We start from the raw sequence: 27627 nt of genomic DNA on the forward strand, positions 1-27627 counted from the left end.
TTTGATTCCCAATGAATGATTCTTATAAACTGGTTCTTTTGAATGATTTAAAAACATACAGAATGAACAGTATAGTGTGATTATCAAATGAATGGCTCTTGAGAACCGGTTCTTGTTTGGAAATCAAAATCCATGACCAGAATGACAATCAAAAAACACCACAACCAGTGTAGACTGATTCACGAACAAAGAACTCTTATAAACTGATTCTTTTTAGTTAAATATACCCATAAATAAATCCAAATCTGATTCCCAAATGAATGAGTACAGTAGTTTAATGAATAGTTTTTACCGGTTTGTATCAGTTGATGAATCCTGCACTTCATTCAGTTGAAATGAATTACTATATCAATACTTCTCACATACTTAACTGCAAGTTATTCACAAGTTATTATTTCAGTCACGTCAGTATCACATTTTGTTTTCTGTTTGATTAAACAATCTTTTTTGCTAAACATACAAATTACATATTCACATATCATGAAACATATAAGTTTGTAATGAAGGAATATTCCCAAAGGCCTTTATTGTATGGGAGGTTGGAACAGAATTATGTAGGAAAGTAAAGGTATTCTCTCTTAAACCCTTTACAAGCACTAGAATGGGAGAAGAAATCTCAGGAGAGCCGTGGTTCCACTGGATAGAGGAGGAAGATAGGTTAGTGTTTTACCAGACAGACATTGGGCTCAAACACCAACTACAAATGTGAGCACTGATCAGCCATTTCAGTTCATTGCATTTTTCATTGGAAGAGTTTGCTATACAGGGAGATAAAACATTTATGGTGCAATTTGTGTCTGTTTCGCCAGACTAAACAAACAGAATGGAGACAGATTGAATGGCTAAAATGGCATGGGCATAAGCTGTCCAGTGCTCAAGTTGGCTATAATTTTCATTGATGTCACCAGCTTGTTTGGATGATTTGGCTGTCAGTAAAGTCAAATGACCCATTTGTGAGAGTCTCTTCCTGCTTTTAGAAGTCCACAGGCCGTATCATCATAGTGGTCATGGTCGCCATCCAGCTCGGCCCTTTCCAGTAGTACCACTTTATACTGTTATACCGTATCACATTGGAGCTTCCAGAATAGTATATCCCATTGAGATTGGAAGGACCACAAGCTTCAAACCACCACCCTACAGGGACAAAAGGCAGGTAATTTTAGTTATTTTTTGATCGGTTTAAATGTCCTTCATTAATATTTAAGAGGTCATATCAATCAGATTTTCCTTCATCTTACGATATAAAATAAAAAGCTTTAGTTTGAGTGAATTTTGTTAAGGGCATTTTATATGTGTGTGTGTGTGTGTGTGTGTGTGTGTTTCAAAGCTTAATTATTTTTCACTTTTATTAATATATGTAGTTCAGTTTCATCTATTTTTATAGTCTATATGTTAATATATTTTATTTCAGCTTTTCTTTCAATTAATAGTAATAGTCCATCCAAAAATGAAAATTTGCTGAAAATGAACTCTGAAAATGAAGTTTGTTTCATCATCGGCACAAATCTTTGAAATTTAGCATCACTTTCTCACCAAAGGATCCTCTGAGTGAATTGGTGCCATCAGAATGGCAGTTCAAATAGCTGATAAAAAGTAATCCACATTTCTCCAGTCTCCATTATTGTGATGATTATTTTTTTTTATCATTTGTTTAGAGTCTCATTCTGATGACACTCATTCACTGCAAAGAATCCACCACAAGCAAGTGATGTAATGCAAAACTTCTCCTAAAGAAAAACTGATCTACTGTACATCTTGGATTGCGTGAGGGTGAGTACATTTTCAGCAAATGTTAAATTTTTTGGTGAACTATTCCTTTAATAATAACAACACTGAATATTGGCTTTGTAAATGCAGGCTCCGTCAGAGGTAATCTGCCACAAGACTCTGCAGAGGTGCATCACACTGACTTGGCATTGAGATAAAATAGCAGACAAGCTTCACATTTGATCAAATATTTTTTGATTTATTGTAAGCAGCACACAAGGGATGGATTCATGGATGTTTTGTGAGTTGCTTTTACCTGTTTGAGGTAAGGAGAGAGCTTGGTTCCAGCAACTCTGATCTGTGGCTCTTCCTAACTTTAGTAAAGAGTGTCCAAAGTTTGTTTTTAACAAGGTCCCTGATCACATCAACCCAAAGTTCAGAGTTTGTGCAGCACATTTAAGTGAGGATTGTTTTGAGGTTCTATCAGGGTGGAATGCAGGCTTTGGAAAAATGCTGCTATTAAAGTATAAGGCACTGCCTACTGTATTGAACCAACAGCAAACCTACATTACCTGACTAATCATATCGATATGGAAAAACCCCTTTTGATACAGTGCCATATTTTGTTTTGATCAACATCATTATTTAAGTCAAGTAAATGTGAACTGCTGTTTTAATTAACATACACTATCACTACTTTCTCAGTTGCCATTGAAATCCCATTGACTTGGGTGATGTTGGGGAAAAAATCAGTATATGCAATTTAATAATTACATACACTGTTAGAAAGAATGTAAATGTGATACCTCCTGTGGCCATCTGAGCACACTTGCAGCTGCACTGGTCATTGTCCTGATCCTTAGTGCTGAACAGAGTTCCTGAGTGGGTAAGACTACTGGTGCGTCCAGCTGTACCACTGAAACCACTTGCATGGAGACTAAAGAGAAAAAGAAATACATGGATGGATACAGAATAAATAATACCCAAAACATGGTTTTTAATGTTTTTTGATACTGCAGACTCCCAAATATGTGAGGGACCCCCATATATAAATATAAAGTCAAATATATACGCTACCCTTAAAAGGTTTGGGGTTAGTATGATTTTATTTGATGATATACTTTAAATACTTTTATTAAGCACGGATCCGTTAAATGTAAATGAAAGTAAAGATATTCATAATGTTAATCTTTTGAACTTTCAATTCATCAAACAATAGATTGACCATAATAATAAATGTTTCTTGGGCAGCAAGTCAGTGTTTTAGAAAGATTTCTGAAAGATCATTTGACACTGAAGGCTGAAGTAATGGCTTCTGAAAATTCAGCTTTGCCATCACAGGAATAAATCTGAGTAAAAAAAAATAATAATATTCAAATAAATAAATATGCTTCTTTAAAAATAATGATAATAATACTACCACCCCAAATCTTGAGCACTATTTTCATGCATATTTATAAATATTATGGGGTTAAAAATTTAATGTTATGATTAAAATATGATCTGGATTTTTAAGTTGACAGTGTATTTTTTTTTTTTCTATTTTGTCTAATTAACATAAAATAATTGTTGTTGTTGTATCACAAAAGTTTTCCCAGACCCCTATAGCACCTTCAAGGTCCCTTGGGGATGTAACCAGTGGCGAGTAGTAGTATATATTCTACTGCTTATGTCATGATGATTTATGACTTTGACCTTTGACCTTTTGACAGGTTGAACTTCCGGTGACCTTATGATGGATGGGTTGAACTTCCGGAATGAGTTCAGGGGGTAACCTATGACCGTTTCCCACGCATCGATCATGTGGTTTTGACAGAAAGTTTTACCCTATTGACCTAGTTAGTACTAAATTATAGTTTTTGACGGCTAGTTTAAACGGTAAAGGAAACACTCCCCACGCATCGATCATGTGGTTTTGACAGAAAGTTTTACCCTATTGCCCTAGTTAGTTCTAGATCATGGTTTTAGGAAACCCTCCCGATGCATCGATCATGTGGTTTTGACAGAAGCTGTTTGAACTTTGTGTCAGTTAGCTTGTTTGAAGTTTGTGCCAGTTATACGGTTATGTGTGTGTGTGTGTGTGTGTGTGTGTGTGTCTCCCCCTCCCATTACATTCCTGAGCCGTGTATAAATGGGATCGGTGTGTTCTACGTTTATATATAAAACATTCTATAATTTATATAATATAATTAATTATCATGCTAAAGGTGAAAACATTTTAGTTATTTCACATTTATATATATATATATATATATATATATATATATATATCATTATATAATTTATATATAAAACATTATATAATTTACTAAAACAATTAAAGGTTTAAAACACATTTTAGTTATTTCATATATGAGACATTCAGTTATTTCACATTTATATATAAAACATTCTATAATTTATATAATATAATTAATTAAAGGTTTAAAACACATTTTAGTTATTTCATATATGTGACATTCAGTTATCTCACATTTATATATAAAACATTCTATAATTTATATAATATAATTATCATGCTGAAGTTGAAAAAAGAAAAACATTTAAGTTATTTCACATTTATATATAAAACATTCTATAATTTATATAATATAATAATTGTCATGCTAAAGTTGAAAACATTTTAGTTATTTCATATATGTGACATTCAGTTATTTCACATATATATATATATATATATATATATATATATATATATATATATAAAACATTATATAATTTATATGATATAATTAATTATCATGCTAAGGTTGAAAAACATTTCAGTTATTTCACATTTATATATAAAACAGCCTATAATTTATATAATATAATAATCATCATGCTAAAGTTGAAAACATTTTAGTTATTTCACATTTATATATAAAACATTATATAATTTATATAATATTTATATAATTTATATAATATAATTAATTATCATGCTAAAGTTGAAAAACATGCCGTTCTTTATATTCTATCTTTTATATAATATACATAATCTAAAAGCAATTTAACTAAGGTTGAAAAACATTGTGTTCTTTTAAAAAGGTTATACACGAAACGTTGATAAAAAAATATAGTGAAACCGACTGTTTCAGATAAAACAAGATCCATTTTTTTACGGGGCAGAAGAAGCTGTTTTCACATCAGCTTTGATCCTGACCCTCTGTGTCCCACTGTCTACGTCTGCACGCTACAGTGCACACTCGTCCGAATTTACTACAAAATCACAATATCTTCAAAGCCATTGCTAATTAAAACTAACGTATCTCACGCAGGAGTACCGTGTTTTGACAGTTTTCTGACGGTTCACCTATGAATTACGGTTGGTGCGCGGCTAGCATCTCTTGTACCCCTCTCTCTCTCTCTCTCTCTCTCTCTCTCTCTCTCCCTCTCATTCGTCTCCAAGTCTTATTTTCTTCTTTTAATGAATATAAACACATTATACATTCGCAAACAATATAAAACAAAACATTTACATTAGTTTTAGTCATCACTAAAAATATACATTTTACCAGGATCGGAAAAAATATATAATTAAACAGAACAAAGAATATGGTCTATTGAGGAACCCGGATGTGTCGTTGACACAATTCAGTTAAATTCATTTCACATTAATCGTTGCAAAACATTTTCTATATTATATTTAAAACCTTTTATATCCATCTTTATATCATATCTTTTTCAAAAAGCTGTTTAATTATTTATTTTAACCGTACACCTACAGTACCACCACACACTAAAATGCTGCATGCACGTACATTTTTTTAATTAAATTTAGTTTTTAAGTGATCTGAATTGTGACTACCCTATACATTTAATCATAAACCACACGTACCGTGTTATATCACTATAATATCCATTCCACTATACAATTTTGTATTCTGATAAACCAAATAAACAAGCGGACATACGCATGAACATATCAAGTTAAAAAGAGACTTATCTCTATTTTAAAAAATATAAAAAAAAAATAAATACAATTATATATGACAACGTGTTACTAAACCAGAACACACGTTTTAAACAAGTATTCATCATGTTTATAAAACACATCGCAGTAACAGACATGTTACTAAACCAAACCAAATCATTTATCATACATTTTTAATCATGTATTCAACATATACTTATAACACCAATGTCTCGGGGGGGGGGGGACCTCCAGTCACCCCAAAACCCACTCAGACTCCAGGGGTTAAAGAATATGGAAATAAATAATTATATAATGACATCATCATCCTAAAGCAATTCATTAAACAAAAAAAGTATAACTTAAAAAAAAGATCACTTATTTTAAATGTGATAGCATAGTATATAAAATAAACATTTCTGATGATACATATAAAAAATATCCCTTACATTTTTTTAGACCGGGGAGAGATGTCCAAACATGAATGAAATATCCCAAAATAAAATAATACGACTTAAAAAAATAAAAGTAAAATGTTTAAATCATAAACAGAATCTCACAGGTCCAAGTTGGGGTATTCTCCTGTATGTGAGACCTGAGGGGGGTGCTTCACACACCCCGCGCGCGGCGAGGGTGGAGTTCCAGACCGCATGATCTAAGCCAGAGGGGTACATTATTTCAAAGTTAACATTAATGTAATGTTTGAATAATCAGTACCCTCACTACATCTGATGTAATTCATTACATCTGTTTAAATGTTTCTTAATTCAACAAAATGATGATATATATTACCTAAAATATTTAGATTTTTATATAATATTATATAATAATTATTTATTATTTATATTTACATCCTAGAGATGTAATTTATGTGCGTTGCTACGGTCGTAAACCTTTCACATATCTACGGTACTTTCAGACACAGAGCAGGAAAGACATTTGCAGGGCCTCTGTTTAACCGTTCCAAAATACCTCCATTTAAAAGCAAAATTAAAATATAAAAATGACCGCCTGTACAGCTGTAGTTCTATTTTATATTAAAAGTATCCTTACTATCCATATTATATTCTTTATTTAAAACGATATATTTAACCGGCAGTATCCCCCCGACGTGTTTTCCATCAGTTGTTTGGCCTTCGGGCTTTTTACGTAGTGCTTTTCAGTTACTGTAAGATCGCTTTACACTAGTGTAATGAAAGTTAACTTTTCTTAAAGTTTATAGTTGTATTTTACTGTATCCGCATCCTTCTATCCTGTAGATTGTATGCGTACTGTAAAATAACAAATATACATTTTGCTTAAAGTCAGTAAAATAATTACACCTACAATTTGAAACGTGTTTAAACACATTGTGTGTCACTAAAGCAAGGCACGCCGTCTATCGTCTTATTTTTTTTTAAATAACCTGATGACCAGCATTGTTTCTTCATATAATTTATGCCCCCGAGTGCTTTTCTCACACGAGTAGAAAACTCTTTCTCTTTGGATGTGTTTGGCAGAAACATAATTTCTACATCAGAAAATGTTTTAAATGTACGACTGAACTTTTCTCATTCGACAGAAATACTATTTTCAAATTATTTACCGGCCTATGACACTAGGTGTAAATGTTCTTACCTAGAACAGAAAACATACGCTTTGATTATTTTGTAGGCATCGTGTAATGTTAAATGGTTTACTAAAAAAATTAAAGCACCGGCAGCTGTGATTTTCAAAATGAAAGACATGTACGAGCTAAGGATGTGTCAACTATTATCATCATTTCCTTTTGACCCGGATAATACGGTAATTAATTTTCTATGCGAGTGACACAATATACAGTTCTCATACTATTGGTGTAAATAGCCGTGCTAAAACATTTATGACTATTTTTGCAGGCCAGCAGATCATGTCAAGGGTGTTTCACATCTAAGAATCACAATATTTTGTAAATGACATTTTTCTTACACCTCGAGATTTAACCGTATCAAGATTTTGGGCGACCGTTCGCAATTTCATCATTTCGTCATCGTAATAGGAATAAATGAAAATTAAGAAATTAAGTTACAGTTTTTCTCTTCGAGATATTTCTTTTAGCGCAACTTTGTGTCTGTCCAAAAAGTGTGATCGCATGAAGCATCGACGCAAAAATGAAGTCTAGCTGTTTTACACTTAAAACTATTACAACATCAAACGTTACACTCGTTTAAGTTTCCACACTCTTGTTGAGATACATTTTTTATCCATAACCTTTCGTGTATTCGAGCGACCAAATCACTAAGAAAGACAGTATAGCAAGAAAACTAACGTTTACAACGCATATAGAATTTATTTATTTTTTTTTTTTTTTTAAATGATATTTTTATTACTCCGTTAGATTTAGTCATCGTGTTCGGATAGCCGATGACACAATTCACATTCTGTTTTAAGACTCCTGTAAGTTCATGCTAACTCTCGCGTGGGAAAGAGAGCGGGGTGAGCGCATTCTATTCATTTAAGAACAATTATTAAACATTTGCCCAAACTTTTTTATTATTTTGACAAAACACAACACGATGACATTAAAGATTGTTATCAGTTCCTACGGCCATCTTCTTTGATTCAAATAAAGCAACATCTCTGGTGTACGTGTGTATGTGCTAAACATCTTTGCTTTTCCACTTCTGACAGATTTGTTAGATGGGCTACCGTTGTAATACAAACACATTTGACAACTACGATGTTCTCACTTTTGTAACGGTTATAGAAAAATGCCATACACACTTTTGCATTTCATAATTCAGTGATTTTAGCTGTAATGAGCACATGAGACAAAAATTGTCAATGTGTGACTCGTAAACATGAATAATTTTATTTATTTATTTATTTTTACCAGAGATAGTCGACCGATCTGTTGACATGTTGTTTTGCAGTTTTCTGATGAAGAGTTTTCTCTGACCGCGGTCAAACATACACTGCCTGTTCATAGGAATTTTACAGCATAAAAATATCACCCCTACATCTAGAGCTCTTGTTCATATAGCCGATGACGACGTTCACATTTTACTCGTCGTACTCGTTTCAACATTTCCGCTTGACATTAAAGAGTAGACCTATGCGTACGCCCCTTCGGTCGTAAGCATTATCATCTACCGCGTGCTGAGATTTTTCTGCTTTGTCCACTTTTGACGGATTTGCTAGAGGGACTATGTCACCTCGTTGTAACGTGATTACGTTTAAGATCCATAAGATTGCACTACATTCACCTGAAAAGGTTATAGACATACTCTTTTATACAGGAAAACGCGTATCAGAATAACAAATACCTAATAGTGAAATCCAGTATTCTAAACTATTGTGAAAGTTTTAATGCAACTCTGTAAATAGCTTTTTTTTTTCTACTACTGTATACATTATTGTTTGGTTGTCTTTGTACGGTATTTCAATCAATAAACCACTGTTGATAAGTCGTTGATTTAAGTGAGAGACGGGATGATTTTGACTGTTTCAGTCATTCATCGTGTTTAAGGTCTGATCCGGAAACTGCGCTACGACTGGAACTGTGCTCTGTCACGTCTAAATAACCCGTTGTTCTTTAAGAAAACACGAGGCGAGCAGTTTCTGACATCTATTAATTCACTTCATTTTTTCACAACCGCAAATGTTTTGTTTAGCATACATATTAGTTTTAGTCAGTTACATAGGCGTCACGCATGAAGTTTATAGTTATTTTAAATAATTATGATAGAGTTACAGGTTTAGGTTAGTGTGGCGCCTGTAAGCGGTGAAAACTTCAAGCATCGTCGACGACGGTGTTACTCAAACAGCCCATAGCGTTATCTTTTAACAAACTATTGTATTGCGCGTTACTAAGACAAAATCTGTAACAGCGTTCATTAATATGTTGAAATGAAAATAAACATACAAAACTTTAGTATAGTTTAGTATAGCCTAACACCGCATAGACAAATGTTTGTTCTAACTCTTTCGCCCTAAAATTGCGAGATTTCTTGACTTTGCCGTGTTTAACGGACTCTAGATCTCATCGCGCCGTAGCGAACTGTAAACCACACACTTTCTCATCGCATTACGCTAAGAAAACAGCACATGGTTAAAGCTATTACACCATAAACTGTCTAAAGTTGTTAATGTACAAGCACAGTAAACTATTTCTACAAAAAATATCATCGCACTACAGTTTTTTTTTTTTTTTTTTGCGTATGATACATCGTTCAACAATACTTTTGCACACTCATTCGACTGTATTTATTACCACCGTTCTCACGTTCCTGCTGTTCATAATGAATATATAATCCTTCATTGCATTCATATTTATATTCTGTATATACTCCGATCGATATTGTACGTATATAGCAACTACACTGTACTTTCTGTATGTCATAGCTTTACTTACTCTGCACTTTTATGAATATAAAACACTATATTCTCGCGCTTCTGGTTAGATGCTAACTGCATTTCATTAGCTCTGTACTTGTACTCTGCATAATGACAATAAAGTCGAATCTAATCTAAACAAGTACAATCGTACGCTTCCAGGACTTTGCTCATTCTTTCTGTTTAAATTTGTTTAAACGGACTTTCACATTCTTATTTTCACCAACTAAGTGTAATTTCCTAGGCCTCGCGGATTGTTTTTCTAGTTTTGCCGTCAACCCCTTTGTTCATACGCAGCGATATCTCTGTGAATCTGCATGATTTCATAAAATATTTTATCTCTTACGTTATATCATTATACTATCCTAGTTTATACTGGATTTCACTATTAGGTATTTGTTATTCTGATACGCGTTTTCCTGTATAAAAGAGTATGTCTATAACCTTTTCAGGTGAATGTAGTGCAATCTTATGGATCTTAAACGTAATCACGTTACAACGAGGTGACATAGTCCCTCTAGCAAATCCGTCAAAAGTGGACAAAGCAGAAAAATCTCAGCACGCGGTAGATGATAATGCTTACGACCGAAGGGGCGTACGCATAGGTCTACTCTTTAATGTCAAGCGGAAATGTTGAAACGAGTACGACGAGTAAAATGTGAACGTCGTCATCGGCTATATGAACAAGAGCTCTAGATGTAGGGGTGATATTTTTATGCTGTAAAATTCCTATGAACAGGCAGTGTATGTTTGACCGCGGTCAGAGAAAACTCTTCATCAGAAAACTGCAAAACAACGTGTCAACAGATCGGTCGACTATCTCTGGTAAAAATAAATAAATAAATAAAATTATTCATGTTTACGAGTCACACATTGACAATTTTTGTCTCATGTGCTCATTACAGCTAAAATCACTGAATTATGAAATGCAAAAGTGTGTATGGCATTTTTCTATAACCGTTACAAAAGTGAGAACATCGTAGTTGTCAAATGTGTTTGTATTACAACGGTAGCCCATCTAACAAATCTGTCAGAAGTGGAAAAGCAAAGATGTTTAGCACATACACACGTACACCAGAGATGTTGCTTTATTTGAATCAAAGAAGATGGCCGTAGGAACTGATAACAATCTTTAATGTCGTCGTGTTGTGTTTTGTCAAAATAATAAAAAAGTTTGGGCAAATGTTTAATAATTGTTCTTAAATGAATAGAATGCGCTCACCCCGCTCTCTTTCCCACGCGAGAGTTAGCATGAACTTACAGGAGTCTTAAAACAGAATGTGAATTGTGTCATCGGCTATCCGAACACGATGACTAAATCTAACGGAATAATAAAAATATCATTTACAAATCAAAAAAAAAAAAAATAAATTCTATATGCGTTGTAAACGTTAGTTTTCTTGCTATACTGTCTTTCTTAGTGATTTGGTCGCTCGAATACACGAAAGGTTATGGATAAAAAATGTATCTCAACAAGAGTGTGGAAACTTAAACGAGTGTAACGTTTGATGTTGTAATAGTTTTAAGTGTAAAACAGCTAGACTTCATTTTTGCGTCGATGCTTCATGCGATCACACTTTTTGGACAGACACAAAGTTGCGCTAAAAGAAATATCTCGAAGAGAAAAACTGTAACTTAATTTCTTAATTTTCATTTATTCCTATTACGATGACGAAATGATGAAATTGCGAACGGTCGCCCAAAATCTTGATACGGTTAAATCTCGAGGTGTAAGAAAAATGTCATTTACAAAACATTGTGATTCTTAGATGTGAAACACCCTTGACATGATCTGCTGGCCTGCAAAAATAGTCATAAATGTTTTAGCACGGCTATTTACACCAATAGTATGAGAACTGTATATTGTGTCACTCGCATAGAAAATTAATTACCGTATTATCCGGGTCAAAAGGAAATGATGATAATAGTTGACACATCCTTAGCTCGTACATGTCTTTCATTTTGAAAATCACAGCTGCCGGTGCTTTAATTTTTTTAGTAAACCATTTAACATTACACGATGCCTACAAAATAATCAAAGCGTATGTTTTCTGTTCTAGGTAAGAACATTTACACCTAGTGTCATAGGCCGGTAAATAATTTGAAAATAGTATTTCTGTCGAATGAGAAAAGTTCAGTCGTACATTTAAAACATTTTCTGATGTAGAAATTATGTTTCTGCCAAACACATCCAAAGAGAAAGAGTTTTCTACTCGTGTGAGAAAAGCACTCGGGGGCATAAATTATATGAAGAAACAATGCTGGTCATCAGGTTATTTAAAAAAAAATAAGACGATAGACGGCGTGCCTTGCTTTAGTGACACACAATGTGTTTAAACACGTTTCAAATTGTAGGTGTAATTATTTTACTGACTTTAAGCAAAATGTATATTTGTTATTTTACAGTACGCATACAATCTACAGGATAGAAGGATGCGGATACAGTAAAATACAACTATAAACTTTAAGAAAAGTTAACTTTCATTACACTAGTGTAAAGCGATCTTACAGTAACTGAAAAGCACTACGTAAAAAGCCCGAAGGCCAAACAACTGATGGAAAACACGTCGGGGGGATACTGCCGGTTAAATATATCGTTTTAAATAAAGAATATAATATGGATAGTAAGGATACTTTTAATATAAAATAGAACTACAGCTGTACAGGCGGTCATTTTTATATTTTAATTTTGCTTTTAAATGGAGGTATTTTGGAACGGTTAAACAGAGGCCCTGCAAATGTCTTTCCTGCTCTGTGTCTGAAAGTACCGTAGATATGTGAAAGGTTTACGACCGTAGCAACGCACATAAATTACATCTCTAGGATGTAAATATAAATAATAAATAATTATTATATAATATTATATAAAAATCTAAATATTTTAGGTAATATATATCATCATTTTGTTGAATTAAGAAACATTTAAACAGATGTAATGAATTACATCAGATGTAGTGAGGGTACTGATTATTCAAACATTACATTAATGTTAACTTTGAAATAATGTACCCCTCTGGCTTAGATCATGCGGTCTGGAACTCCACCCTCGCCGCGCGCGGGGTGTGTGAAGCACCCCCCTCAGGTCTCACATACAGGAGAATACCCCAACTTGGACCTGTGAGATTCTGTTTATGATTTAAACATTTTACTTTATTTTTTTAAGTCGTATTATTTTATTTTGGGATATTTCATTCATGTTTGGACATCTCTCCCCGGTCTAAAAAAATGTAAGGGATATTTTTTATATGTATCATCAGAAATGTTTATTTTATATACTATGCTATCACATTTAAAATAAGTGATCTTTTTTTTAAGTTATACTTTTTTTGTTTAATGAATTGCTTTAGGATGATGATGTCATTATATAATTATTTATTTCCATATTCTTTAACCCCTGGAGTCTGAGTGGGTTTTGGGGTGACTGGAGGTCCCCCCCCCCCGAGACATTGGTGTTATAAGTATATGTTGAATACATGATTAAAAATGTATGATAAATGATTTGGTTTGGTTTAGTAACATGTCTGTTACTGCGATGTGTTTTATAAACATGATGAATACTTGTTTAAAACGTGTGTTCTGGTTTAGTAACACGTTGTCATATATAATTGTATTTATTTTTTTTTTATATTTTTTAAAATAGAGATAAGTCTCTTTTTAACTTGATATGTTCATGCGTATGTCCGCTTGTTTATTTGGTTTATCAGAATACAAAATTGTATAGTGGAATGGATATTATAGTGATATAACACGGTACGTGTGGTTTATGATTAAATGTATAGGGTAGTCACAATTCAGATCACTTAAAAACTAAATTTAATTAAAAAAATGTACGTGCATGCAGCATTTTAGTGTGTGGTGGTACTGTAGGTGTACGGTTAAAATAAATAATTAAACAGCTTTTTGAAAAAGATATGATATAAAGATGGATATAAAAGGTTTTAAATATAATATAGAAAATGTTTTGCAACGATTAATGTGAAATGAATTTAACTGAATTGTGTCAACGACACATCCGGGTTCCTCAATAGACCATATTCTTTGTTCTGTTTAATTATATATTTTTTCCGATCCTGGTAAAATGTATATTTTTAGTGATGACTAAAACTAATGTAAATGTTTTGTTTTATATTGTTTGCGAATGTATAATGTGTTTATATTCATTAAAAGAAGAAAATAAGACTTGGAGACGAATGAGAGGGAGAGAGAGAGAGAGAGAGAGAGAGGGGTACAAGAGATGCTAGCCGCGCACCAACCGTAATTCATAGGTGAACCGTCAGAAAACTGTCAAAACACGGTACTCCTGCGTGAGATACGTTAGTTTTAATTAGCAATGGCTTTGAAGATATTGTGATTTTGTAGTAAATTCGGACGAGTGTGCACTGTAGCGTGCAGACGTAGACAGTGGGACACAGAGGGTCAGGATCAAAGCTGATGTGAAAACAGCTTCTTCTGCCCCGTAAAAAAATGGATCTTGTTTTATCTGAAACAGTCGGTTTCACTATATTTTTTTATCAACGTTTCGTGTATAACCTTTTTAAAAGAACACAATGTTTTTCAACCTTAGTTAAATTGCTTTTAGATTATGTATATTATATAAAAGATAGAATATAAAGAACGGCATGTTTTTCAACTTTAGCATGATAATTAATTATATTATATAAATTATATAAATATTATATAAATTATATAATGTTTTATATATAAATGTGAAATAACTAAAATGTTTTCAACTTTAGCATGATGATTATTATATTATATAAATTATAGGCTGTTTTATATATAAATGTGAAATAACTGAAATGTTTTTCAACCTTAGCATGATAATTAATTATATCATATAAATTATATAATGTTTTATATATATATATATATATATATATATATATATATGTGAAATAACTGAATGTCACATATATGAAATAACTAAAATGTTTTCAACTTTAGCATGACAATTATTATATTATATAAATTATAGAATGTTTAATATATAAATGTGAAATAACTTAAATGTTTTTCTTTTTTCAACTTCAGCATGATAATTATATTATATAAATTATAGAATGTTTTATATATAAATGTGAGATAACTGAATGTCACATATATGAAATAACTAAAATGTGTTTTAAACCTTTAATTAATTATATTATATAAATTATAGAATGTTTTATATATAAATGTGAAATAACTGAATGTCTCATATATGAAATAACTAAAATGTGTTTTAAACCTTTAATTGTTTTAGTAAATTATATAATGTTTTATATATAAATTATATAATGATATATATATATATATATATATATATATATATATATATATATATATATATATATATATATAAATGTGAAATAACTAAAATGTTTTCACCTTTAGCATGATAATTAATTATATTATATAAATTATAGAATGTTTTATATATAAACGTAGAACACACCGATCCCATTTATACACGGCTCAGGAATGTAATGGGAGGGGGAGACACACACACACACACACACACACACACACACACACACATAACCGTATAACTGGCACAAACTTCAAACAAGCTAACTGACACAAAGTTCAAACAGCTTCTGTCAAAACCACATGATCGATGCATCGGGAGGGTTTCCTAAAACCATGATCTAGAACTAACTAGGGCAATAGGGTAAAACTTTCTGTCAAAACCACATGATCGATGTGTGGGGAGTGTTTCCTTTACCGTTTAAACTAGCCGTCAAAAACTATAATTTAGTACTAACTAGGTCAATAGGGTAAAACTTTCTGTCAAAACCACATGATCGATGCGTGGGAAACGGTCTAAGGTTACCCCCTGAACTCATTCCGGAAGTTCAACCCATCCATCACAAGGTCACCGGAAGTTCAACCTGTCAAAAGGTCAAAGGTCAAAGTCATAAATCATCATGACATAAGCAGTAGAATATATACTACTGTGGCGGCTCCAGACTATTTTGATTGAGGGGGCAATGGGGGGGTCCTGGTCATTTCAAGGGGGGTCTCATGAAAACCAAAAAAAAAATACAGTGGACACGGCTAATAACTGCATATTACTGCATCGAAAATACATTTTGGTCCAAAAATAGCAAAAACTACGACTTTATTCAGCATTGTCTTCTGTTCCGTGTCTGTTGTGTGAGATTTCAAAATACTGCATTTTGTGATATCTGGTTCACGAACGAATCATTCGATGTAACCGGATCTTCTTGAACCAGTTCATCAAATCGAACTGAATTGTTTGAAACGGTTCACATCTTCAATAAGCATCAATCCACAAATGACTTAAGCAGTTAACTTTTTTAACGTGGCTGACACTCTCTCATAGGCGGAAATCGCGGGGGGGTCGGGGGGGTCTGGACCCCCCCTATCTGAGGGTTGTCCCCCACTAAAATATAATTGAAATATGTGTATTGTAAATAATATAATGATAAATAGTTAAACTAATTGTGTAAGTAGTAAATTAATACAAATGCAAACGGAGCAAAAACAAAAAAAGTTTTAAACATCTCGAGTTCCCCCTGGATGACGTGAGCAAGTATCAGATGACATCGGATGACGTGATTATTTTCTCTTTAATATAGATGATGCAGAGTCATTAATAAATCGTGTCCAAAAATATTATTGCGTACCAATTTACTTTTGTTACCGATGTAGTCTGCGCTGTTAGCGATTATAACGTTTACCCTTGTTGTATACAGGGGTTTACCTAGCTTGTTTAATAACGTCTTACACACACCCATAGTGTACGCATATACAAGTCTTGTACGTTAGATTAGATTAGTGCGGGTGCGCGTTTAGATTTTAGAGTGCTGAGAAAAGTAACATCATAGAGGAGGCTAGCCTTCCTTCTGGAATATCAACCAACCATCATAGAGACATAAATTAGATGCTATTAGTTTGAACCTGTTTTTATACAGTCTATGGTCTGAACGTCTCCCGGAGCGACTGGGCTGATAATTTACCAAGTATTTATAATGAGTAGCGATATTGAATATATTTTCTTTACGGTTTCTGACTAAAAAATGCTAAAAAGCAATTTTAAAGTGGTTAAGCAAATAATAATAATAACAATCGGCAGGGATCCCCAGGCCAATTCAATTAGTTTGCCTCCTCTATTTTAAAATCCACGAGCTACCACTGGTCGATTTATTTCATTTTATATAGTTAATCTAATATAAAATCATACTAAGAGTGCAGTTGTTCTCCAGATATTAGCATAACAAATGTGATTTTGATTTTTATAAAAATTGAATAAACAAGAAGTTAATATTAAGTGCATTTTAGGCACCATATTGACTGTTTTAGCTCTATTTCACCAACGAAAAAAGTTTAAAACTAAGCTACAGCAGTAACAGCACTGTAATTGTGTCTTTGAGAAACACACTGAGGAGGTGTTTCCTAACTGAATGAATACACTTTTTGAACAAATCAGTCATTGACGTTATAAATTATTATTTTTTGTTTTTTCCCCTCACTTTCACATCTATACCGATCTCACTATACAGTTGTGTGAGGGTGTATGTCTAAGAGTGTGTATGCCTTCATTTTGCTAGGCATGGCAAATGTTTTTATATATTCATGTTTTAATTATAACTGTGAAGCAACACATTGCTATTAAATGTGCTATATAAATAAATAAAAGTTGAAGTTAAGTTCAAATTCCCTTGTATTTTGGTGGCTTGATTGTGTAAACAACTTCAAAAACATTGCAACAACAACAAAAAAATTGTTTTGAAGAATGTTTTGGTCAATTTAGTCAGCTTTTTCTTTGAACCAGAAAGAAACTTTGAGAAGAAGGATAATGGAACGGTCTCCATTATAAATTGTCTCTGTCTCCATGCAATAGTAAGGCTTTCCTCTCTGTACACATATCCTTAAGTACAACCCGAATTCCGGAAAAGTTGGGACGTTTTTTAAATTTTACTAAAATGAAAACTAAAAGACTTTCAAATCACATGAGCAAATATTTTATTCACAATAGAACATAGATAACATAGCAAATGTTTAAACTGAGAAAGTTTACAATTTTATGCACAAAATGAGCTCATTTCAATTTTGATTTCTGCTACAGGTCTCAAAATAGTTGGGACGGGCATGTTTACCATGGTGTAGCATCTCCTTTTCTTTTCAAAACAGTTTGAAGACGTCTGGGCATTGAGGCTATGAGTTGCTGGAGTTTTGCTGTTGGAATTTGGTCCCATTCTTGCCTTATATAGATTTCCAGCTGCTGAAGAGTTCGTGGTCGTCTTTGACGTATTTTTCGTTTAATGATGCACCAAATGTTCTCTATAGGTGAAAGATCTGGACTGCAGGCAGGCCAGGTTAGCACCCGGACTCTTCTACGACGAAGCCATGCTGTTGTTATAGCTGCAGTATGTGGTTTTGCATTGTCCTGCTGAAATAAGCAAGGCCTTCCCTGAAATAGACGTTGTTTGGAGGGAAGCATATGTTGCTCTAAAACCTTTATATACCTTTCAGCATTCACAGAGCCTTCCAAAACATGCAAGCTGCCCATACCGTATGCACTTATGCACCCCCATACCATCAGAGATGCTGGCTTTTGAACTGAACGCTGATAACATGCTGGAAGGTCTCCCTCCTCTTTAGCCCGGAGGACACGGCGTCCGTGATTTCCAACAAGAATGTCAAATTTGGACTCGTCTGACCATAAAACACTATTCCACTTTGAAATAGTCCATTTTAAATGAGCCTTGGCCCACAGGACACGACGGCGCTTCTGGACCATGTTCACATATGGCTTCCTTTTTGCATGATAGAGCTGTAGTTGGCATCTGCTGATGGCACGGCGGATTATGTTTACCGACAGTGGTTTCTGAAAGTATTCCTGGGCCCATTTAGTAATGTCATTGACACAATCATGCCGATGAGTGCTGCAGTGTCGTCTGAGAGCCCGAAGACCACGGGCATCCAATAAAGGTCTCCGGCCTTGTCCCTTACGCACAGAGATTTCTCCAGTTTCTCTGAATCTTTTGATGATGTTATGCACTGTAGATGATGAGATTTGCAAAGCCTTTGCAATTTGACGTTGAGGAACATTGTTTTTAAAGTTTTCCACAATTTTTTTACGCAGTCTTTCACAGATTGGAGAGCCTCTGCCCATCTTTACTTCTGAGAGACTCTGCTTCTCTAAGACAAAGCTTTTATAGCTAATCATGTTACAGACCTGATATCAATTAACTTAATTAATCACTAGATGTTCTCCCAGCTGAATCTTTTCTAAACTGCTTGCTTTTTTAGCCATTTGTTGCCCCCGTGCCAACTTTTTTGAGACCTGTAGCAGGCATTAAATTTTAAATGAGCTAATTGAGTGGATAAAAGTGTAAAATTTCTCAGTTTAAACTAGTGCTGTCAATCGATTAAAAAAATTAATCAAGTTAATCACAATAATAGCCTGTGATTAATCATGATTAATCGCAAAATGACTTGTAAACATGCAGTGTTGAAATATGCATGGCAATCTGGTTTAAGGAAACAGATTCTTTATTTTTATCAAACATTCACATTTACAGAACAAATGTTCAATAAAATTTGTTGAAGCATCCATGGCAATCTGGTTTAAGGAAACCGATTCTTCAGTTTTGGTTTTATCAAAAATTAACATTTATAGAACAAATGTTTATAGAACAAATGTTTAATAACAATTTGTTGAAGCATCCATATGAACTACAGACATATTTAGCAGGCAACTGTTACAATGTCATGTCTACACGTAGTGACAAATTGCTTTATTGTAAAATGTCTGGATGGTAACATCACCTCAAATGACTGCAACAAAAAGCAGGCCTATTTTGGAAATGGAACAATGTCTTAAGAGACAGAGTGAACAGTCTCTATATTATTGGTTAAAGATTCACTTCAAACAGTGTGAATCTGTGCTACATTCCTTATGTCAATCAATCATACGTCAACTCTCCTTTCAACCAGTTGCTCAAGCAGACTAGCTTGTTCAGATTTTCAGACAGTAGAGCTGACCTCTTCTTCTGCAGAATGTGGCCTGCCACAGAGAACAGTCTCTCACATGGCACTGTTGTGGCAGGTGTAGCCAAGTACCTTTTTGCAATATGGGCCAGCTTACCATATGCACCTGATTGTGATGACCACCACAGTAGTGGACATGTTTCTATGCTGGCACAGGGCTCTGCCTTGTACCTCTCCAGATATTTATCTGTGGACAGTACATCATCATCATCATCAGACTCTGACTCTGATCCCATCAGAAGGAGAGCCATCTTCTTCTTTGGTGGCTCTGTCTCCACTTTTTCTCCAGAGGTCTGTGGTGCAGTTTCTCTGTCCTTCAGCATCTCACTCAGCTTTTGCCACACCTCTCTCCTCTCTGCTTTGGGCAAGCACCTAAGGTCCTTGAATCGAGGATCAAGAGCGGTTGCTACCTTTAACCATGGCATGTTTGACTTCTCCTTTCGTATAGTGAGGTCTTTTGTGAATGCAGTCTTGAAGCGTGCTATGTATGCAGGATCGACATCGGACACCTCCATCGTACGCAGGAGATGACAAAGTGCAGGCAGCACCACGGAGCAGGACACATACTTTTCACCACCTAGGAGCTCAGTGATGTACCTACAGTGAAAACACAACACCACACAATTGGCTTAACCACATCAACTCTGGGGACCCACCGGTGGGTCCAATATTGCATATGCCTAATTCTCAAAAAATCAAAATAACAGCTGAAGTGGTTAATGACTAGTTTTTATTCAGATGTCATCTGTTTAGGGTACAGCCACTATGTCTAAATAACTTACAAATAACACAACTTAAAAATAACATTATCAAATTATTTATAATGACATTATTTATAATGTCTAAATAACTTGGATTTTGATAACACTTTACAATACGGTTCATTAGTTAACATTAGTTAATAATAAAGCTAATCATAACCTGTTATTATTATTAGTTAACATTAGCTAATAATAAACTGCACATAAACAGCATTTATTAATCTTGTTAATGTTAATTTTCGACATTTATACTTTACTAAAATATTGTTATCATTAGTTAATGTACCGTGAACTAACATGAACAAACAATGAAACGCTGTATTTTTATTAAATATAGTTAACAAAGATGAACAAATACAGAAACAAATAAATTGATCATGGTTAGTTTAATAACGTTACATTAACTAATGTATTGTAAAGTGTAACATATAAACGTTACCTGCAAGGCTCCAGTAACGTTTCCAACTTTGACAGCCTGTCGTATTCAGCTGAAGTTAGCATGGCTAAGTTCTGCTTCTGCTGTTCCAAGGTTGCTTTCAGTGGATCTTTGTTGTGTTGAATCCGCCTTATCATTTCAAGAGTTGAATTCCAGCGCGTCGGTACATCCTGGACAAGGGACTCCTCTATTAGTCCGTGAGAAGCTTGCTGAGCTTTGAGCTCAGCTGTGTTAGCGGGACTGTGTCTGAAGTGGCCGACTATTTTACGGCACTTTGCTAAAACGCTGTCAAATCAGCTGTCCCGTAAAGCCACGGTGATCACCCTTTGTATCATGTGCGCCACACACGGCAAATGCTCGAACGGTAGACTTCTTGCAGCGGCAATCATATTGCGAGCACTGTCTGTTCCTATAGTTGTAACTTTAGCGGTAATCTCCCAGTCATTAGCAACTTTGAGAAACTGGCTAGCGCATGCTTCGGCAAAATGTCTTTCTTCTGTTTTTAATACTCCTAAAGTGAATGAGTGCAGCTGCCAGTTGTCATCGATTAGGTGTGCCGTTACACCAGGGTAGTTGTGGTTACTTACTGAAGTCCAGTGGTCTCCAGTAAGGGCAATGAAAGTACCTTCTGTCAACTGCTTTATTTTGGTTGCTTTTTCAGTGTCGTACAGTTCATGTATTTTCGTAACAACAGTTCCCCTCGAAGGCAGCTTGTATGACGGGTCGCCTGTGGCGATCTGAATGACGTCTTGAAGCCCCCGGTCCTGAACTATGTTGATGGGCCTGCAGTCTGCGGCGATCCATTTAGCAAATGCAGTAGTTAGCTTATTGGTCGTCTTTTTGTTGACAGAGCCGCGGCTGTACTCTGCCAGTGTCGTCTGACGAGCACGGCTAGCTGACCCGGTCTCAGCACTAACATTAGCCTCTTTGCTAACAACATTAGCAGAAATGTGCTTCGCCCGGAGATGGTACTTCAAACTTGTCATGCTTCTGTGGAAGGCCAATTCATCACTGCAATAAGTGCACACAACTTTGGTTTTATCAAAACTTCCATCAGGAAGCTTTTTATAACGAAACTTGCCGTTCAGCAGAGCGGGCACCGTCTCCTCTGCCATCGTATTTACATTAACGTTAAGTTCACAGAAAAGTTACTCTCGTTTGCCATGTCCTCATCAAAGAAAGACGCGCCGCGGCACCGCGCTGCCTACAATAACGGAAAAAAGTTCCGGAAAAAGTTGTTTACATTTATTATTTGCGTTAAAAAAATACTAACGCGTTAATAATTTTTGATTAATCGCATGAGTTAACGCGTTAACGTTGACAGCACTAGTTTAAACATTTGCTACGTAATATATGTTATATTGTGAATAAAATATTGGCTCATGTGATTTGAAATTCCTTTAGTTTTCATTTTATTAAAATTTTAAAAACTTCCCAACTTTTCCGGAATTCGGGTTGTACAATTTTGCCTGTTTTATTTGGTGTCCCCCTCAAAACTTGCTTGTGAGAAATATTATGTTTATTGTATTGACCTTTGGAGGGGCAGGTGCTCAAAGTATAAAAGGGGCACATGGAACAAGTCTTTAAATGGTGCATATATCAATACAGCAATATATTGTGATGCATTCCTTGCTGATTAGTGTATCAATATGGATGATTATGTATTGATACTGCAGCAAATGCTTTGATGCAGTTTTGAAGAGAAGACAATTTTAAGTTTAAAATAATAATAGCTCTGGGATTAGAAACTGAAATGTCTTAAATTGTCCCAACCTGATGGCTTTTTCTTCTCTGTTCTACAGAATAATAAAGAACAGCAGTTATAGTAAAAACTATAGAAAACACTTGTGCCTCTACATTTTCCTCTTTCTCACCAGCCACTGTCTCCTGGCTTGCTGTTACCTGCTCTCTTTCTGTCACTTGTGCCTCTACATGTCCCTCTTTTTCTTCCTCTATCTCCATCTTCTCATCTGATCTATTACTTTCCACTCTCTGTCCATCTAGGAACAAGGCTCAATTTACTATTTCAGCATTAATCTATTATTTTAACCATCACTACTACTCTTGCACCTAATCAATAAGTCTACCTTAAATATTGATACAAAACATAAAAAAACTGATACACTGGAATATAGTGATTAATATAATTATTACTTTTGTAGTTGTCTAAAATTGAACACCTTTGCAATGTAAACAAATGACAGGCTACATGTGTTATTCATAGCCTTCACACTGCACTTTGATGTCAGGTATATTATGCATTTTTTTTTTTTTTTGACATTGATATTTTTACATTTATTTCCAGAGAGAAAGTATTGAGTTTACAGGCTAAAGTGGTCTTGCTGTTGTAAACACTGTTGCTATTGTAGAAAAAAAATGCGTCACATTTAAAATATAATTATATTTTAATTCACTTCTGAATAGTTTTTATTTTTATAATGATAATTCAGAGAATGAGAAAATCTGAATAAGCCTTACCAGTGTTGTGATAATTATTTTTAAGGCACTCTACGTTTTAAAAAATAAATAAGTACTGTAATATAATAAAAGTTTAGTCAAATAACATATAAAAGACCAGACCCCTCGTTGCCTGTGTAACGTTTCTCCCTCAAACAGCACGCTAGTGTTACTTCTACACTACAGGCTACACACAGCAATATAAACAACATATCTGCATGTTCTCACATCACATCGTTCTTGTAAAATAATAATAAGTAAATAAACATCAAAATCACTTCGCTGAGAATGAAACACCACTTACCAGCTGCCACGGTGTTGAAAATATCCTCTAGCAATTAAAAAATGTGCGTGCGTGAAAGGTCATCATGTGGGTCATTTTATTTATGGCTAAATTATTATTAATAAATTGTACTAATATTATGATTGGGCGTGGGCAGGCATTCACAAAAGGGCACTTAAGGGGCAAAGGAGCAGATTCTCAAGTGAACCGGTTCTTTCGGACAATTCGATCAAATAAAACCAGTTTCACCGGTTCTTTTGCACTCTATGCAATGTCATTGGCGATGACTGCCCCTCATTCTAGCCTTCGGTTTACCCGCGCTTATAACATTTGCACAGAATCAGTTCAGAATCAATCACCAAAAGAATCCATTCTGTTCAGACGCTCTGTATGTCGGTCTGCTTCATGCTGAATCACACATGCACAGTATCATCAGCTCCTCGGTTCTCGAATCGGACGCGTCTGACAGAAACGGTTCTCGGTTCAGTGTATGAATAAATGTCGAAATAATAATTATTAATGTTCTGCATAGTTTGAAGAGAAATATTTTTTTAATCTTTATCCCGTTATATATATTTTTAATCAGGAAGAGGGTGGGGGGGTCAAATGGGGGGTCAAGGCGTTTTATTGCAGGGTCTTGAGACCCCCCAAGACCCCCACTAGCGCCGCCGGTGGATGTAACCCCTTGAAAATCAATACTTTTACAATAAATATTTGCATAAACATTCCTATCATGTAGTCTTAGTCTTGAATCTACCTCTATAATGTGTATGGTAATCTATGTCTAAAGCTGTGCCAGAAAACTTTGCTACTAGCGCCTTCTCTTTTTTGCCACTTCTTGTATTAATCAGCCCAGACACATACCCTGTTTTAGATTAGTTCACTTAAATACTATACACAAAGGATCACATATAATGTTTTTTTTATTTTCTTTTTAAATAATCAGATGAAAGCGTCTACATCTATTACATCCACTGTTAACCCCAGTAATTGGACCTATATAAGATATTCCTAAGTGATTTATCTTTTCCTCTTTCTTATTTCACTAAGCTCTAAGACTCATTAATGTGTTTTCCAAAGATATTCACCCTCCATTTTCCACAATCCATTGTTGATTTTATCTCATCAGGAAGAATTGCGAACACACTGTGCCAGAATAAGGACCACACAGCTAGGAACTCCAGGAGATTGTTTTGGCATTAAAACGTTTTTGCACCATAGGTTGCTTGGCTGGTTAATCCCAAACGGGCCCAACACCCTCGAGACCATGCCAGGATTCTCAGCATGCTAATATAATGCACACTTACCATGAGGTAAACTAGAAAACAAACATGGTGGGATTTGGCAAGTGTTTGTTCAGCAATTTCTCTACCTGTTTACACACACACAAACACAATTCAGTGTTTCCTTAAATATTTCTGGTTCTGGTTCATTCATTGTATAAGTATGCCCACAAGCAATGCTGCATGTTTAATTGCATCCCTTAAGAGAGGTGTGAGATTTGTTTAACTCTGCAGTTTTCTGGCAAAGCCTCATGCTGGAAATTGTTTGCCCTGTTTCTCTTTTGTTGTCCTGGGATCAGCAGACCAGAAGCAATAATGATGCTGGGAGAAATACTGGTTTACCGTATATTTAGCTCATAATTTTTACTTGTGGACATAATCCCACAAGTGTCTCTTATCCCAGGAAAATGACAAAGAGAAAAAAATTAAATGTGTCAATAATATGCTGAAAATATGATTCACTTTGCAAATCTGAATGCAAATAAAGTCTTAATCAGATTCTGAACTCTGAACCATTAGATAATGAACATATTCTACTTAAATAACACACAATGTATAAAAATATATATAGCATTACTCCCACCAGTTCAGTTCAGTCTAGCTTTGACTAATACATAGAATAAAACACAGCTCTGATGAAAAACCCAAAATACTAGAGATTTTATCTTCTGCTAATTTGCTTTTCCTAAGTCACTTGTATCCACATAGGGGTTCTTTACGATGGAGACTGGTAGGATGTGTTTGTCATGGGTGATTTTATCCCCAGCACTTAATGAAATAGCTCAGGTCTGGGATGCTAATACTAGGAAGCATCTTCAAATGCTTAGGAGTTTTCAATTTGTGAGAGGGTATTATAACAAGTCTTGTGCTGGAATTAATCATTTTTAATGTTTTGTTGAGTGATTGTTGCAGTTGCGTTCAGTGGAGGAAAGCTTTTGGCTGGAATGTTCTCTACCACATACTCCCCTGCCACCTCTCTTTCACTTTCCACTGCTTGTTATCCGTTCCAGTTAAATCACAGAACAAAATGCAACCAAATGTTTTTCTGTTGCTGATTTTGTTTTACTCAAGTGAAAGGTTATATTAGGGAACCCCTCATACTTAAAGCAAAAACACTGCCAATAGACCAATCATATCTCAGCCCAAGATGGTTGGAAAAAATATTGCACCCTCAAATAACTGTGTAAAAACAGTCACTCAATATGCTATTGAAATTGGTTTAAAAGATTAAGTAGTTTTTTTGGTAATAGACAAAACAAGCCTAGACCAGATCAATACATCACTGAGACTATTTATCAAAGTAAAAATAAAACATCATATTATTTGCACATAACTTAATTATATAAATTGTCATGAGCTAATTGCAAACCTTCCATGCGCATCTCCCAAATTGTTCTCAAAACTTTTATAAGCAAAGTTACGCCCATTTGTATGCATCACAACATCTAGAATCAAGAGAACAAGGAACATTTGGTACCTGTATTTCTTATCCTCTCCATCAATGTAGAAATGGTCATAATGAGAATAAGCCTCCTGTCCCTCGGCGTCTTTGAGGTGGACCCGGAGAGTGTAGTCTTTTGATGTTGTAAGCAGGTAGATGGCATCATTTCCTAACCAGTGTTCTCCCGATGGATCTCCAAATCCCTACATCATACAGTATGTGAAGTAAAATAAAAAATGTTGGTAAGTTTGACAAAATGTTTAAGTATAAAGAATTAAGTTATATTTTCCTTTAAATTGTACTAACATATTTATTTATTATTTTTTTTACTATGAAAATTATTATTTACATTGTACAGGAGGTATGTAATTCATATTATTTGTAAATGCCAAATTTTTTAGCTCCAGCTATAAGCTTTGAGTGGGATGAAATATTCAAATTTTTGCGGCTAGACTGTATGTGACTACCAGACAGGATGTGATGTGTTATTTTAACCAAAACTAAGAGCATGAGGTGTAAATTACCAGTATTTTTGTATTCTGTAAAACAGACAATTATGAATAACTATGTCTAAAATGATTATTTTATAAGTATTACATAATTATTTACACTGATAGCAGAAAGAAGCTTCAGAAGAACAATCCTGGAGTTCCTTGTCACATACTAGTAAACATTTCACAAGACCTCCCGTAACCACAGGAAAATGCTGCATTTCCATCTGTTTGGCCCAGCAAATGAGACGGCACATTTGAACACTGTGAGATGTGGTAGTGCAGTTGGGCATTCAAATGCTTCAATGCACACGTTATCAACAATCTACAGGAGCTCCCCACTCCCACGCTCCATCTGGGACCAAATATTTATCATTCACTTGTAAAAAAACATTTTTCTTGGAAAACAACAAGGAAAAGAGAAAACAAAACTAGAGCAGCTATAGCAACCAGAGCAGCTATAGCAATTTGTCTGTTGAAGTGACCCAGGTGAGATGGATTACCACTGTTTTTGCTTTTAA

At 34.5% G+C, this 27627-nt stretch overlaps 1 protein-coding gene across 1 annotated transcript in view; it reads right to left on the reverse strand.

Annotated features, from left to right (window-relative positions):
* Positions 1 to 546: 546 nt before the first annotated feature.
* The window catches only part of LOC132145442 (angiopoietin-2-like), a 61948-nt gene continuing 34867 nt past the window's right edge, over positions 547 to 27627 (reverse strand). The window contains exons 7-9 of the mRNA XM_059556482.1: positions 26652 to 26818; positions 2514 to 2644; positions 547 to 1134 (exon numbers count right to left, since the gene is read on the reverse strand). Of these exons, the coding sequence (XP_059412465.1) occupies positions 974 to 1134; positions 2514 to 2644; positions 26652 to 26818 (459 nt within the window). The 3' untranslated portion in view covers positions 547 to 973. The remainder of the gene's footprint in view (positions 1135 to 2513; positions 2645 to 26651; positions 26819 to 27627) is intronic.

Source organism: Carassius carassius, chromosome 8 (assembly GCF_963082965.1).
Source record: "Carassius carassius chromosome 8, fCarCar2.1, whole genome shotgun sequence".
Taxonomy (NCBI): Eukaryota; Metazoa; Chordata; class Actinopteri; order Cypriniformes; family Cyprinidae; genus Carassius; species Carassius carassius.